General features: G+C 46.0%; 1 protein-coding gene across 6 annotated transcripts in view; it reads right to left on the bottom strand.

Annotated features, from left to right (window-relative positions):
* Positions 1 to 16,965, bottom strand: part of disp3 (dispatched RND transporter family member 3) — a 374,656-nt gene that overhangs the window by 19,109 nt on the left and 338,582 nt on the right. For all 6 annotated transcript variants that reach the window (XM_078425714.1, XM_078425713.1, XM_078425711.1 and 3 more), the window contains 7 exons: positions 15,261 to 15,368; positions 14,624 to 14,760; positions 13,082 to 13,263; positions 10,384 to 10,514; positions 8,217 to 8,398; positions 7,853 to 7,979; positions 730 to 875 (listed from right to left, as the gene is read on the bottom strand). In XM_078425714.1, coding sequence (XP_078281840.1) covers positions 730 to 875; positions 7,853 to 7,979; positions 8,217 to 8,398; positions 10,384 to 10,514; positions 13,082 to 13,263; positions 14,624 to 14,760; positions 15,261 to 15,368 — 1,013 coding nt within the window. The remainder of the gene's footprint in view (positions 1 to 729; positions 876 to 7,852; positions 7,980 to 8,216; positions 8,399 to 10,383; positions 10,515 to 13,081; positions 13,264 to 14,623; positions 14,761 to 15,260; positions 15,369 to 16,965) is intronic.

Consider the following 16,965-nt stretch of genomic DNA (forward strand, 5'->3'; position numbering starts at 1 on the left):
TCTCTTCCCCTGCCGTCTTCTCCCGCGGTCAGGCTGTTGAAGTTGCCATGTTCCAGGCCGCGCCGGACGGTGAAAGGTCCGCAGCGGGCCGATGCAAGCCCCACGATTCGGGGCAGGCGAAGATGTTGCCGCTGCACGTCGGGGCTTCCAACATTGAAGCCCCACCATGCAGAAAAAATTCCGAGGCCTATTTCAGGCCGCGCCGGACGGTCCGCAGCGGGCCGACCCAAGCCCCGCGATCCGGGGCGGGCGAAGACGCTGCCGCTGCCGGAGCTCCCAATGTCGGCCCCCACCCAGGGGGCTGCGGGCTTCCGATATCCACGCGGCCCACGCCGAAGCCTCCGAAGGCGAGTCGCAGCCGCACTCGCAGCGCCACCACAGCCTCCGAAGGCAGCCAGCCCCGCAGGCGGTAAGTCCGGTCCGCGGGCTCTGCGAACCAGAGCCCAGGTGGTCCCAGGTGGAGGCCGCCAGCTCCAGGTGTTTGGCCGATGGTAGGCCGCAGCGGGAACGGAGACACGGCCCAGAAAACAAAGGTCGGGTCTCCGTTCGGAAGAGACAATTTTACAGTTCCCCCCTCCTCCCACACATAGTACACAACCACAAAAAACACTACATCACATCTAAACACTACAATTAAGACAAAAAAATAACAAAAAAACACAGAAGACAAACGGGCTGCAGGTGAGCCGCAGCTGCTGGGCAGCGCGCCACTTCCTTGGCGATGCTCACAGATTCAAAGGCCATGGAGATCCACTGAACCTTGCCGTCTCTCACTCCCACAGCGCCGTGGGACAGCTGTCCAGGAAGCAGGTTGGGCTCCGGGATGTTCTTGCACTCCGGGTGCAACATTTGCAGGAAGGTAGAAACGCTGTAACCTAGGGCACAAGGAGAGCTTGACATTACTTACCAGCAAAAATGTTCATAAATCAATAGACAATAGACAATAGGTGCAGGAGGAGGCCATTCGGCCCTTCGAGCCAGCACTGCCATTCAATGTGATCATGGCTGATCATTCTCAATCAGTACCCCGTTCCTGCCTTCTTCCCATACCCGCTGACTCCGCTATCCTTAAGAGCTCTATCCAGCTCTCTCTTGAACACATTCAGAGAATTGGCCCCCACTGCCTTCTGAGGCAGAGAATTCCACAGATTCACAACTCTCTGATTGAAAACGTTTTTCCTCATCTCAGTTCTAAATGGCCTATCCCTTATTCTTAAACTGTGGCCCCTTGTTCTGGACTCCCCCAACATTGGGAACATGTTTCCTGCCTCTAACGTGTCCAACCCCTTAATAATCTTATATTAATCGCCAGCTGACGTCAGTCAACGACAAAACAAATCACACATTCAGGTCTCCATTCAGCAGAAGGGGCCTGACGTTTTGCGCTGTGCTTCGTTGCTATCAAACTTTACAACTCCTTCCCCTTCCGTCGTGGGGTAGACTGAGACTGACTCCCCTCTCCCCCTCCCTCCCCAATCTTTGCACATCCCCCAAGCCTTTCCATTCATCACTTTAATTTCACGTTTCACGTGTTTTGAGTTTTGTGTATTCTGTGCTTTTATGACTGATGGCAGATCAATTTCCCCCCTGGGATAAATAAAGTTCTATCGTATTATATCGTATCATATTTAAGAGAAAGATGCTATCTGTCTGTGCCTCAGCCAGTGACTGCAATCCTCAGTGCGATACAGGAGTTGACTCGACGCTTGTTCCAGGAACCTTCTGCCAAATCTGGGACCTGCCACAGCTAAAATTAGTATCAAGGATGCCAGGTTATAAACGTGTGGAGAACATATTCTGGTTCATCTAGCAAGGTGCGTACTTCAAGAGTGGTACAGTGGGACAGTTGCTGCCTCACAGGGCTAGAGGCCTAGGTTCAATCCTGACCTCGGATGTTGTCTATGTGGAATTTGTATGTTCTCCCTGGGACTGTGTGAGTTTCCTTCAGGTGCTCCGGTTTCCACCCACATCCCATGACACATATAGCTTGGGAGGTGAACTGGCCATTGTAAATTACCCCAGTGAGTCTGGGGTAAACTGAAGAGAATACGAAATGGGATTAATGTAGGTTTAGTGTAAATGGTCAGCACAGACTTGGTGGGCCAACGTTCCTGCTTTTATGCTTTATTTCTTTATATCACATTACTTATATTCTCCTTGGAGAGATCATTTAATAAAGAGATTAACTCCCAGGCTCATTTGAGGGAAGACATCTCAGGACATCTCAGTCTGAAGAAGGGTCTCGACCCGAAATATGTATCCCGCAGCCAACTACACTAGAAGCAGACGATCGTGCCATTATCATTCTTTCTCTCCCGAGATGCTACCTGACCCGCTGAGTTACCCCAGCATTTTGTGTCGACCTTCGATTTAAACCAGCATCTGCAGTTTTTTTTCCAAGACATCTCAGGAGTTTTTTCTACCTTACCATTTCCACAATCCAGGTCTCTTCTAGGATGCTTCTCTCACCTACTTCAGCAAAAATGAGAGCTAACACAACTAAGACTAAAGATACACACTCATCATTGCCTCTTTGATAAAGTGTCAAAATTAATCTAATCAGCCTTCATTCATCTGTAATATATTCATAACAAATAAACATTTGAAAGAAGGTGGAGAAACCTTTCTTTTTTCTTATTAGATTTTCCCAACATGCTTGCAGCAGTGACATGGGGATTATACTTTAGTCCTGGGACAATTTGGGAGAGGCGGCATCCTGCTTTGATTCCAGGTGATGGAGAAAACCTGTCAAGTAAGCACGTCAACTCACTGACCGGCGTTTTGGTTTAGTTTAGTTTAGAGACACAGCGAGGAAATATCGCGCCCACCGAGTCCGCCCGCGCGATCCCCGCACATTAACACTATCCTACACACAGTAGGGACAATTTACATTTATACCAAGCCAATTAACCTACAAACCCTGTCGGAAAATAACTGCAGATGCTGGTACAAATCGAAGGTTTCACAAAATGCAGGAGTAACTCAGCAGGTCAGGCAGCATCTCTGGAGAGTAGGAATGGGTGACGTTTCGGGTCGAGACCCTTCTTCAGACTGATGTCGGTGGGGTCGGGACAAAGAAAGGATATTGGTGGAGACAGGAGGACAGTGGGAGAACTGGGAAGGGGGAGGGGAAGAGAGGGACAGAGGAACTATCTAAAGTTAGAGAAGTCAATGTTCATACCGCTGGGCTGTAAACTGCCCAAGCGAAATATGAGGTGAAATTTTGTGAAACCTACAAACCCTGTACGTCTTTGGAGTGTGGGAGGAAACCGAAGATCTCGGAGAAAACCCACGCGGTCATGGGGAGAGCGTACAAACTCTGTACAGACGGCACCCGTAGTCAGGCACTGTCAGGCAGTAACTCTACCACTGTGCCATGGTGCTGCCCTGTATCACTTGGCTGCACTGTATAGAAACATCCCAATGCATTGTTTCAAAGATGGGCAATGATATTCTGGCAATGTCACGATAAACATTTATCCTGCAGCCAACTACACTAGAAGCAGATGGTCGTGTCATTATCATGCCCATTTATAATCTCCTACTGCACACAAATTTGATGCTGTGTATCATTCTTTTAAATGCCTGACTTCAAAACTACTTAGCTGCCTGCGAAACACTTTTGCACGACCCGAGAATGTGAAAGATGCAATTGAAATTTGTCTTCCTTTTCAGATTAAAAAACAGACATATACATAACATTCTTGTTAAAAATGACTGCACCGTGAAAGCCTGTTTAATCAGTTTTGCAGAGATTGAATTGGAGCAATTAAAGAGAACGCATTGCTTCTGGAGAAGGTAAATGTATGAAGCTATTACAAGGGTATTAGTGACCTCTGCTCATAGCTCATTCGACCCATCATTAACTTAAATACTGATTCCAACTGCTACTTTATCCTGAGGCATTTATTCGAAGTGGCTGTCAATGCTTTGAAAATCTACTTTCAGCTGTTATGCAGTTGGGATACTTGAAGATTTCCTTCAAAGAAAAGTTCATTCTCCACATTCTGACTAAATACTCCCAGTGAAACGGATTCAGGGAAGTTGTCTAAGTGACCTTGTTGAAATACCCAAGGATCAATCAACTTTAATGCTGACAGGAATGTGAAACTACAGCGGTTACCAATCAATACAGCTACGTGCCAAACTTATGTTTTGTGCATTTTATTCTGGTTCTGAAGGACATAATATGTTTGGACACAAGGAACTGCGGATTTGAAAAAAAAGACACAAAGTTGCCAGGACTAGAGGGTCTGGTCTACAGGGAAAAGGTGAGTATACTGGGAATCTCTTCCTTGGAGCGCAGGAGGATGAGGGGTGATCTTATAGAGTGTATAAAATCATGAGAGGAATAGATTGGGTAGACGCACAGAGTCTCTTGCCCAGAGTAGGGGATTCGACGACCAGATGACATAGGTTTAAGGTGAAGGGGAAAGGATTTAATAGGAATCTGAGAGGAAATTTTTCACACAAAGGGTGGTGGGTGTACGGAACAAGCTGCCAGAGGAGGTAGTTGATGCTGCGACTATCCCAACGTTTAAGAAATAGTTAGACAGGTACATGGATACGACAGGGATATGGACCAAATGCGGGTAAGTGGGACGAGTGTAGCTGGGACATGTTGCCGGTGTGGGCAAGTTGGGCTGAAGGGCCTGTTTCCAAGCTGTATCACTCTATGACTCTAGGTGCTGGAATAACTCAGCAGGTCAGACAGCGTCTCTGGAGAACATGGATAGGTGACGTTTCGGTTTGGGCACCTTCTTCAGGCATAATACATTTGTTTGTCATGAGGATTGTTGCCCTATCACACAATAAACCAATTACTATCTTTAAAAACAAAGGGTCAATCACAGTTTCCGAAATGGATCCACAAATTTGAATGGCAATGCAAAACAAAAAAATGTTACATTGCAAAAAAAATGATGTTGCATGTGTTGGGAAGGGCAGCGTGACATGAGGGAGGTACTGGAGGGTGAGGAGATGCAGAGCCATCTGCTGGCCACGTGTGCAAGTGACGTTCATAGAATTGGAGCCCAGCCATGTCAGCCTGAAGAAGGGTCCCGACCCAAAACAATAGACAATAGACAATAGGTGCAGGAGGAGGCCATTCGGCCCTTCGAGCCAGCACCGCCATTCAATGTGATCATGGCTGATCATTCTCAATCAATACCCCGTTCCTGCCTTCTCCCCGTACCCCCTGACTCCGCTATCCTTAAGAGCTCTATCCAGCTCTCTCTTGAATGCATTCAGAGAATTGGCCTCCACTGCCTTCTGAGGCAGAGAATTCCACAGATTCACAACTCTCTGACTGAAAAAGTTTTTCCTCATCTCAGTTCTAAATGGCCTACCCCTTATTCTTAAACTGTGGCCCCTTGTTCTGGACTCCCCCAACATTGGGAACATGTTTCCTGCCTCTAACGTGTCCAACCCCTTAATAACACCTCTCCAGAGATGCTGCCTGACCCGCTGAGTTACCCTGGCACTTTGCCTCTTTTTTTTTGGAAACCAGCATCTGCGGTTCCTTGCGTCCACCTTTGTGTACCGTTGGCCTGCACATGACAAGAACTTAGTGACAGTGGCAATAAGCATCATCTTGCAGTGAACAATTAACCTATCAACCTGCAAGCCTTTGAGAAGTGCAGGAGGAAACTGCAGCGCCCAGAGGAAATCCACGGGGTCAGAGGGAGAACGTGCAATCTCCACACAGATCAGCACCGGAGGACAGGATTGTACCCAGGTCTCTGGAGCTGTGACACTGCAGCTTTATGGTGCCATCTGATCTTTCCCTCGACTCCTGAAAAAACGTACTGCCAACTTATTTACATCGCTGCTTCCAAAATCTCAGCAGTGCAACCTTTGGTTTTCCATTTGCTGTATCATACCTGCACCCAAAGATCTGCTCAAACAGACTCTCGTTTCCACCTTCAATGCCTCGGTCATTGTTCAAACCAGCACTCACATGCAATCTGCTGCCCCCTCTACTCCAAGGGGCATTGACTCTAATGGATTTGGCAGGCAGCCACTTCAGGCTTTAGCTGCTAAGTCTGCTGGACCACACACATCACCACTGTAACACTGACACCCGCTCCACCACCATCTCCACAAGTCTTCCATCACGATGGCCGCAGTAATGCAAAGGAATTGGCCGAGTATCCCTGAGCCAGCCCCAGTTTTTAGCGATATTCACAAAATCCTGGATTAACTTTGGGCGGCACAATGTCGCAGCAGTAGAGTTGTTGCCTTACAACCCCAGAGACCCGGCTTCAATCCTGACTATGGGTGCTGTCTGTACGGAGTTTGTACGTTCTCCCTGTGACTGCGTGGGTTTTCTACGGGTGCTCCGGATTCCTCCCACACTCCAAAGACGTGCAGGCTTGTCGGTTAATCAGCATAGTGTACGGGTGGTCGCCGGTCAGCGTGGACTCGATGGGCCGAAGGACCTGTTTCCTCCTTGAAGGAGCATCAAAACCTGCACTTGGTACTTCAGAAAGTGGTCTAATTATTAATCTGTACAAATGTATTACCTTTATAATTCATATTCTTTGTTGGATGAATTTGCTTGTTTAAAATGCTGGATAGAACCGTGCATTTGTTGTGCTTTGCATGATTGCAGTTTCAGGGCAAACACGTTAAGACAGGGTAGCAAACTAGCTATAAAGTTACGACTGCAAATGATTTGGATACAGATTCCCGCTGCTGCTCTCAGTCTCAGGGTTTCATCGATACAAAATGCAGAGGAGACAGTGATACAAAAGAGAACTGAAACAGGGCAGGTAGTGGTTGAAATGATTAGAAGCATATCAAATTAGCATGCAGAAACAAGAGGACAGAGGTTTAAGATGGAGGGGAAAAGATTTATTAGGAATCTGAGGGGTAACATTTTTACACAAAGGAACGAACTGCCAGAGGAGGTAGTTGAGGCAGGGACTATCATTTCTTAATTGTTTCAGAAACAATTAGACAGGTACATGGATAGGACAGGTTTAGAGGGCTGTGGGCCAATTATACTGCATCTGCTATCTTACTCAACCTGTCCAAGTCACCCTGCAATCTCCTAGAATCCTCTTCGCAGTTCACACCAAAGGTGGGACTGGTGAGGATGGGATATGTTGGACGGTGTGGTCAGGTTGGGCCGAAGGTCCTGTTTCCACGCTATATCCCTCTATAAGTTGGTTCATCGAGACTGCCCCAACTATAACTGCCAGGAAATCACCATCAGAGGAAGGGCACCGACCCGAAACGTCACCTAACTATGTTCTCAGGACTGGCCGAGTTACTCCAGTACCTTCTGTCCTTTTATGTATTAACCTGCATCTGCAGTTCCTTGTTTCTTCATCAGATCCTTTCTCGCATTCCCTTCCACTCACTGCTCTCCACGTCCTATGTCCACAGGCCAGTTAATCTGTCAAGTAAGTCAATTAATGGATGTGGAGAGGATGCTTCCACTGGTGGGAGAGTCTAGGACCAGAGGCCATAGCCTACCTTTATAAAGGAGATGAGGAGGACTTTCTTTAGTCAGAGGGTGGTGAATCTGTGGAATTCATTGTCACAGAAAATGGTGGAGGCCAAATCAGTGGATATTTCAAAGGTGGAGATTGATAGGTTCTTGATTAGTATGGGTGTCAGGGGTTATGGGGAGAAGGCAGGGGAATAGGGTTGAGAGAGAGAGATAGATCTGCCACGATTGAATGGCGGAGTAGACTCGATGGGCCAAATGGCCTAACTCTGCTCCTGGAACTTATGAGTTTATAATTTCCTGCACTGTTGTATTGTTTTAAAGCTGCACCCGTGTGCTGTCCAGACTGAGTCATATTCAGGGTAGACATTGGCTGTGACTGCGTTCTCCACTTACCAGAGGGTAAACATTGAGCTCCTCCTGGCTTCACCAACTCTGGGTTGTTGCCAATGGTCTTGCAAATCTTACACAGATTCCCAATTTCTTGGAACAGGTCGAAGCTCTCATCGTAGATGACACTGCCCTTTCAGGAGGGAAAGAGAGAGAAACAGGTGAAAACGAAATTTGTCTCATTTCAACATTAAACTGCGGAGGTTAAAAAAGAAAAGTGTTAGACGGCGAGGCCTGGCTGACGGAACAGCGGAAGATGGCACAAACTGCTGGAGTAACTCAGCGGGACAGGCAGCATCTCTGGAGAGAAGGAATGGGTGACCGTTTCGGGCCGAGACCCATTCTGACAGAAAGGCAGCATGCACTGTACCATATCTCCGATCACGTGGTTGTCTCGTTTCCGTGTGCGGTTGACTCCCAGAATCCCGAACACAACGAAGACCATGGCTCCCGTGTCCACCAGGGGGCGGACGGCTGGCTTCCCGCAGCCGTCGTTCAGGCAGGGGTTGAAGTCAAACGTTGGGGCCTCTTCGACATTCGACACCGAGAAAGCTAAGGGAGAACACATCGTTAAACACATCATGAAGGTGGGCAGGTTCCTATTAATGAAGCAAAGATATGGCACACGTATTTGTTTAAAGCACTTGAACACAAAGGAAGAGGTGCTGGAAATGCAAGACTGCTCCAACATTCAACATGATCATGGCTGATCTATGCCATCTGTAGAACCCTTCAGACCTCAACTGTTCAAATATTTATCAATTTCCATCTTAAGTATATCTGATGATCTGGCCTCTTACACCCGGCGGTAAACAATTCCAGAGAGTCCCAACCCTCTAGGCTAGGACGATTCCCCCTACTTATTGCATTCCTCGTATGGTGCAAAACATACTTGGCAAATAAAGTATGATCATGATTATTTTTTTAAAGGAATTCATCCCACACTCTATTGGCCCTTGAGCAATAGATATGTCTCCATGTTGTCTCAGTGTGAGGTGGGGGGGGGGGGGGGGGGAGGGGAACAAAGCTGGAAAAAAGAGAACAGAACTTGGCAAGTGATAGGTGGATATAGGTGATTGGGAGGTGGGGTGGGGTGTGGTGGGGGGGGGGGGGGTGGGGGTTGGTCGGCAGATGGGAGAAGATCGTGACAAAAAGGTAGAGGTGAAAAGGAGACCAAAGGGTTTAGGATAAGGAAAGAAGATAAAGGAAGGAGTGAAATGTAAAACTGGAGAGAGGGATATGGGTGGAAGGGTGAGGGGGAGGGGAAAGGGACGAGAAAATAAAGTATGGGACGAGCAGGTAGGAGAGCAGTGTATGGGGAGTGTTTGGAGGGTGGCGAAGCCACAGGATGACTGGGGTAGCGGGAGATGGGTATGTACTGTGGTGAGGGAGGGTGAGGGAGGGGTGGGTAAGGGATATATTACTAGATATTGGGAATTCAATATTCATACCATTGGATTGTTAGCGGTCCAAGCGGAATATGATATGCACATCTTTCAGTTTGCGTGTGGCCTTGCTCTGGAAATGGAGGACGCCAGGACCATAAAGATCGATATGGGAATGGGAAGGGGAATAGAAATGGTTGGGAACCAGGAGGTCCAGCAGGCTTTGGTGTACAGTGTGCAACTGTTCGGTAAAACGGTCGCCTAGTTTACCTTTGGTATCGCTGATGTAAAGGAGGTCACTGTACTGTATTACTGTATTCATTTTTTTTTGCGTTAAAATTTTTTTTTTTCTATTCTGTTTTGTAGTTTAGCACAATCCGCAGGCGTTGCCACTTTCATTTCACTGCACATCTTGTATATGTATGTGACAAATAGACTTGACTTGATCAGGAGCACCAAATGGGATACACAACGACTATTCTCCTCCAACCCGGATGTTTTGCGTAAGATTCCAGCACCTGCAGTTTCTTGTGTTTCCCTTTCTCTCTCTAACTCATGTCACTAAATCACCGATCGGATTATCGCATCTGCAGTTTATCCCCAAACTAACCTTGGCCTCACTGTAAAAAGGATGTTCTCTTTGTCTTATCCATTCCACCCCACCCTCCCTGCAATTAAAACAAACTTATTTTCTCTGGTCCTCAGTTCTGACAACGTATCTTCAACCTGAGACATTGCCCTGTTTCTCTATCCACACATGCTGCCTGACCTGCTGAGTGTTTCCACCATTTTCTGATTCTATTTGAGATTTTCAGCAGTTTTTCTGAATTTTATTTAACAGTGAAATGTTTTCTTTTAAGCTCGGCATCAGTACCTGCAAATGCAAACACTTTGGATTTTCCTTCGGTCCTATACTTCATATGCCTGAGCGTAAAGGCAAACGTGCTCCTCTGCTCTGGAGAAAAGGAATAGGTGTCGTTTCGGGTCGAGACCGATTTTTCAGACCCAAAACGTCACAACTCCGTTTCTCCAGAGATGCTGTCTGACCCGCTGAGTTACTCCAGCTTTGTTGTGTCTGTCTTTGGTTTAAACTAGCATCTGCAGTTCCTTCCGACACGTTTCATGTGCTCCTTGATCTGATGGTCAACCTACCTTTCTTGTAGGGGACGTAGAAGTATCCTTGATTGGGGCCATTGGGTCCTCCACTGAGAATGCAGGCAGGTGGTGCCAGGCAAATTCGACTGTGGTAGGGAGCCTTCCTCAGCTGGGCATAGTACAACTTCCTGGAGGAACCAGAAATTAGACACAGGGACCAACTTGGAAGATATTCACACATTTAATTCCAGCAGATGAAATGAGTCCTTCATACTAAGAACATCCTGTTTTAATCTATGATGTTACTAACAGACCAAGTCAACATAACGGCATGAAAGAAATACTCCTTTTTTTTATTCAAGTGCCATCCCTTGGAAAGCTTTTCGCCACACTGTTGATGAATAAGGATAGACTTGAATTTTCTCACAATGAACTATTGTGCGAACGTCGAGGGGGAAGATAGAACCGCGCCTGAATTGTGATGCCCTCATTAATCAACTGTTTATCAACACTCATTTTCTGGGATCATTAATTTAAAATGGGCATCTCCAGAATGTGAGTTCATGGAATCAGTTCACAGAAAAGTGCCCCATAAAATTATAATTTACCTTGAGACTGATAATACTTGGTAATTGGTACTTCAGTAGCTCTTACTAAAGTAGCAGCCTTTCCCAGCTGTATCAGGCAACTGTTATGAGGCAACTGAACCATTCTGCTAATAACTAGACAGCAGTCCTGAGCTAATATCTACCTCATTGGAGACATTCGGGCTCTCTTTAATCAGACGTTAATGGACTTTACCTTGGACTAAATCTTATTCCTTTTATCCTGCATCTGTACACTGTGGACGGCTCGACTGTAATCATGTATTGTCTCTCTGCTGATTCATTAGCATGCAACAAAAGCTTTTCTCTGTACCTTGGTACAGGTGACAATCAAGTAACCCATAGTAAGCTAAACTAAACTGGTAGATTACAACACTGTTCTGCCAGGTTTTGAACCTTTCTCCAAAATCAATTTCATATGTAAATGCCGAATGTTATTGATCGTAATCTTTGCACAAGTCTTTGTGGATATTTTCCAATATAAACTGCCCTAAACTTAGACAACTTTGATCTCAGCGGCCAATTTCTTTCATAGGGGTCATAAGCATGGTTGGATCAAATAAAGGGAAGATTGTTAATCCATGTCGGACGTCAGCTTGATGCTTATGCTGGGAGCAAATAATGGATGAAACTCTGCATTGATCTTCGTTATCTTATATGCAGCATTTCTCCACAAAGGCTTTATTTGAATTGAATTGGATTGACTAGAATTGAATTGAATAGATTTTATTGGCCAGGTATGTATACATACAAGGAATTTGCCTTGGTGCTTTGCTCGCAAGTAACAACACGATATACAATAGACAATTAAAAATAAAATATTACAATTTAAACATGTGACAAATTAAATAAAATGCCAGAGCAAAAGGAGGCTACAGACTTTTGGCTGTTGAGTAGAGCTACTGCTCGTGGAAAAAAGCTGTTTTTATGTCTGGCTGTGGCGGCTTTGACAGTCCGGAGTCGCCTTTCAGAGGGAAGTGCTTTGAAGAGTTTGTGGCCAGGGTGAGAGGGGTCAGAGATGATCGACCCGGTCGCTTCCTGGCCCTTGCAGTGTACAGTTCTCCACATACTTAGCAAATAATAGCAGGGGCATGAGAACAACAGTTTTGTCATTCGATTAAATCAAGTTCGATCTGAAACTGAACTCCGTGCTCTTAAGTTATCAATCCGATAATTTAATTCTGCTTCTCTTTCCACACTGGTGAATATCTCCAGCATCTTCTGTTTTTATTTCATTCACTCAACTGGGTTCCATGTCCTTTTGCATCCCTGCCCTCTAAAAACAGGTTAACCTCAGTTTTGAGGTTCTCACTGCCCATTGGTGTGATGAAGTGCTCGGTGTGATGTCATATTATTTTATGATTTTAAAAAAATGTCAGGGGAGGGGGAGACACAGAGATAAGGAAGTGTAAGGTGTGAGAACGTATCCCTCTCCTCTGACTCTCAGTATGGAGAAGGGTCTCGACTCGAAAAGTCACCCATTCCTTCTATCCAGAGATGCTGCCTGACCCGCTGAGTTACTGCAGTATTTTGCGTCTATCTTCGGTGTAAACCAGCATCTGCAGTTCCTTTCTATGCATTTTGCTTGCCCTGGAAGCTGCCTGATGTTGGAGGAGTTGAACAAGTAGTTCGGTTGCTCAGGGCTGAATGGGGGCCCTTATTGTGTACTTCAGCACCTGATCTGTGCGTTGATGGAACACGCAGATCCTGAGGTCTCCCTCGTCATCTCCTGTTGGTGGAGATGGAAATTGTTCTGGGCTGGGGGGAGCAAAGCAACCAAAAAGGGAGAGACAGCAACTTCCATTATATCCAACAGAGTAAGGGATTCAGCCCTTTAAATTTGGTCCACCATCTATTGAAGACAGACACAAGTTGCTGCAGTAACTCAACGGGTCAGCATCTCTGGAGAGCATGGATGGGTGACGTTTCGGTGTGGGACCCTTCTTCAAGACTCAAACTTTCTTTGATAAACCAGCATCTGCACTTCCTTGTTATTACATTCCGGGACTGATCCCGATTTTAATTATTTACCTACTGGAGTTTCATTGAACCATTCGGGAATTAAGTTGTGTGAAGGGAGTTAAGATGTAGATCTTAATGTTCTAGACTTAAGGTGACAGATGAGACTTTTGTCCCATCTTTCCACTTACTGAGTGTGGTGTTGTTCCTTTGCCGATGCGTAGAAATGAAAATCAAACTTCCAGCCTTTCCTAACATTGCAGGATAATGTTGTGATCATCCACTTCCTTGGACACTTGGGACTTGGCAACCCAACAGATGATGAGCACACGGTCAGCTTCTTCGTGAAGTTGCCATTTGGCACCATGTACACCTTGCAAGTGGAAAGAGAGTTTAGTTTAATTTAGTTTAGAGATACAGCACGGGATCAGGCCCTTCGGCCCATCGAGTCCACACCGACTAACCATCCCTGCACATCTTGTTAGAAGGAATTTAGAAGGATGAGAGGGGATCTTATGGAAACGTATACGATTATTAAGGGGTTGGACACGTTAGAGGCAGGAAACATGTTCCCAATGTTGGGGGAGTCCAGAACCAGGGGCCACACAGTTTAAGAATAAGGGGTAGGCCATTTAGAACTGAGATGAGGAAAAACCTTTTCAGTCAGAGAGTTGTGAATCTGTGGAATTCTCTGCCTCAGAAGGCAGTGGAGGCCAATTCTCTGAATGCATTCAAGAGAGAGCTAGATAGAGCTCTTAAGGATACCGGAGTCATGGGGAGAAGGCAGGAACGGGGTACTGATTGAGAATGATCAGGCATGATCACATTGAATGGCGGTGCTGGCTCGAAGGACCGAATGGCCTCCTCCTGCACCTATTGTCTATTGTCTATCTCGGGCAGGGCAGTAGATTTGCTGCCTTACAGCACCAGAGACCCTCCCAGGTTCAATCCTGACGATGGGTGCCCTCTGTACGGAGTTTATACATTCTCCACGTGACCGCGTGGGTTTTCTCCGCTTAACGGGCCCTGTAAATTACTCTTTAGTACGGGTAAGTGACAAAAAAGAATCAAAGGTGGAGCATGTGAGAGAGACAGCAGGTTGCAGGGTTACAGGCAAACGAGAGGTGGAACGGGTTTGATGGGATTGTTCTTCTGGGAGCTGGCCTGGACTTCATAAGTTCATATGAGCAGAATTAGGCCATTCGGCCCATCAAGTCTACTCCGCCATTCATAAAATTGGCTAATCTATCTTTCCCCCTCTATCGCATTCTCCTGCCTTCTCCCCATAGCCCCTGACACCTGTACTAATCAAGAATCAATCACTCTTCACCATATCAATGTCCATTGACTTGGCCTCTACAGCCTTCTGTGGCAATGCATGTCACAGATTCACCACCCTCTGACTAAAGAATGCGCTGAGTGGCTGCTTTCTGTGTTGTAATGTGCAAGTGCGTTCCACATTACAACCCACCTTTGAATAAACCAGCTTCTCTTGGATTCCCCGTTCCATTTATTTATGACTATCCTATTGATGACCCACAGCATGGCCTCCTCATTGAGTGGAGACAGTGTCTGACTAAGTACCCATTAAAGAGATCTCCAGGAATTTATCCTTCTCTTATAAGGGAACCCATTTCCAGCTGAAGGCATGCTCTGATGAGAATCTCTTCCCCTTGCAGCCACTGACAGGAGATGATTTCAACGCATTTGCAATCCCTTTGGCAGGAACTTACTTTAAATGATGGGATCTCCCCATTCCTCAACGACAGGAGGTGCCATGGTGAAGGAACTGAGGGATGCAGGGAAAATCTGTAAATTGGGGTTTGGACGTCATCTTCGTACTTTGTGACGTACACTGTCCATAGATCATCTGGAGGAAAATAACAATCACAATGAGATAAAAAAAAGGGCAAACTTGTTTCCGGTTAAAAGCAATGGATCCAAATGAAACATTTCTTTCCAATTTCCCTGCTGCCCTGCTTTCCTCGAATCTCTACACCATTCCTCATTGCAAGTTTAGCTTGGTTCAGTTTAGCGGTACAGTGGGTAAAACACTTCGGCCCACCGAAACCGCACCGACCAGCGATTCCTGCGCATTAACGCTAATGTTCACACACGAGGGACAATTTACATTTATACCAAACCAACAGCACCTGGGGTCAGGGTCGAACCCGAGTCTCCGGCACTGCCTAATTGGAGTGAGGAGAGTGGGGATAAAACTGGAAGCGAAGAAAAGGAGTAACTCAGCAGGCCAGGCAGCATCTCTGGAGAAAAGGAATGTGTGACGTTTCGGGTCGAGACCCTTCTTCAAAGTGGGAAGGTGCTGATTACAAATTAAAAATACAAGTTGTGCTTGACCAGTGGTCGTACCTTGTGTTGCACTTGCTTCATCCCACGGGAGTGTCTGTCCACGCTTGTTCTTGCCTGAGGATGCTCGGATATTATTTAGCAGCGGCTGGGGTTTCTCCTGAAACAGACCTAATGCATAGGGAGTGCGGCATTAGTCAACCAAGACTGTGCTGACAATTGTTAAATCATGTCATTACAGATTTTTGCAGTAAACATTCACCCACGATAAGGAAATAAACCGAGCAGTGGAAATAAAAGCATCGGAATAGCATTGCTTAGAATCTAGCAATCTGAAGGAGACATCTCGTCTTCAGACCAACCTCCTCAAACAAAAGTCTAACAAAATAGACTTATCCTGACACATGCCTTTCAGTTAAGGATGCTGTAGGAATAGCTGCAGATTTTGTAACTCCAGGGCAAAAACTCTCCACTGTTGCCTCTTGCCCAGAGTAGGTGAATCGAGGACCAGAGGGCATAGGTTTTTGAAGGGGAAAAGATTTAATAGGAATTAGAGGGGTAACTTTTTCATGCAAAGGGTGGTGGGTGTGTGGAACACGCTGCCAGAGGAGGTAGACACAAAATGCTGGAGTAACTCAGCGGGTCAGGCAGCACCTCTGGAGAGAAGGAATGGGTGACGTTTCGGGACGAGACCCTTCTTCAGAGGATGTAGTTGAGGCAGGGACTATCCCAACATTTAAGAAACAGTTAGACAGGTACCTGGATGGGACAGGTTTGAAGGGATATGGACCAAAGTGGGCAGGTGGGACTAGTGTAGCTGGGGCATGTTGGCCGGTGTAGGCAAGTTGGGCCGAAGGGCCTGTTTCCACACTGCGTCAATCTATGACTCTATGTTATCTTCTATGTGTTACGATCAACAAATAAATAGCAGTAAAGCCCAACTTGCCCACACCGGCCAACATGTCCCAGCTACACCAAGTTCAATTCTCTGTCTATTCCCAGCATTCTTTCCATGATTTCATTTTCAAATATTTATACAATATTTATATGAATACCATTTATTTATATTATGCAATATTTAAATATTTATGCAATAACGTACAATAACAGAATAAACCCATTTGGTCATGCAATTATTGTATTTTAATATTCTTTTGCTCTATTCTGGTTTTGCACCACAATCAGTCTTGCACCACACGTGTTGTTATAATTATAGTTGTATTTATCATTAGTATGTGTATACTGTTTACACTGTGAGCTTCAGATGAATAAGGAGTTTAATTGCATTGTGGTGAATATGACATTAAACTAACCTAATCTAATTTTCCTTTTAGTAGCTTGGTGGCTCAGCGGTAGAGTTGCTGCCTTACAGCGCTTGCAGCGCCAGAGACCCGGGTTCGATCCTGACTATGGGTACTGCCTGTACGGAGTTTGTGTAAGTTCTCCCCGTGACCGCGTGGGTTTTCTCCGAGATCTTCGGTTTCCTCCCATACTCCAAAGACGTACAGGTTTGTAGGTTAATCGGTTTGGTATAAATGTAAATTGTCCCTAGAGTGTGTGGGATTGTGTTAATGTGCGGGGATCGCTGGTCGGTGCGGACGCGATGGGCAGAAGGGCCTGTTTCCATGCTGTATCTCCAAAGTAAAACTAAACTAAACCAGCTGTTATGTGTTTTTATTTGCACCACTCCTACCACCAGCTGAGCAAGCCTTCATGTGAAAAAATATTCTCTGAGATGCTCCTTTTATTTATTCACAAAATGCTGGAG

This window comes from Rhinoraja longicauda, chromosome 30 (assembly GCF_053455715.1).
Source record: "Rhinoraja longicauda isolate Sanriku21f chromosome 30, sRhiLon1.1, whole genome shotgun sequence".
Lineage (NCBI taxonomy): Eukaryota > Metazoa > Chordata > Chondrichthyes > Rajiformes > Arhynchobatidae > Rhinoraja > Rhinoraja longicauda.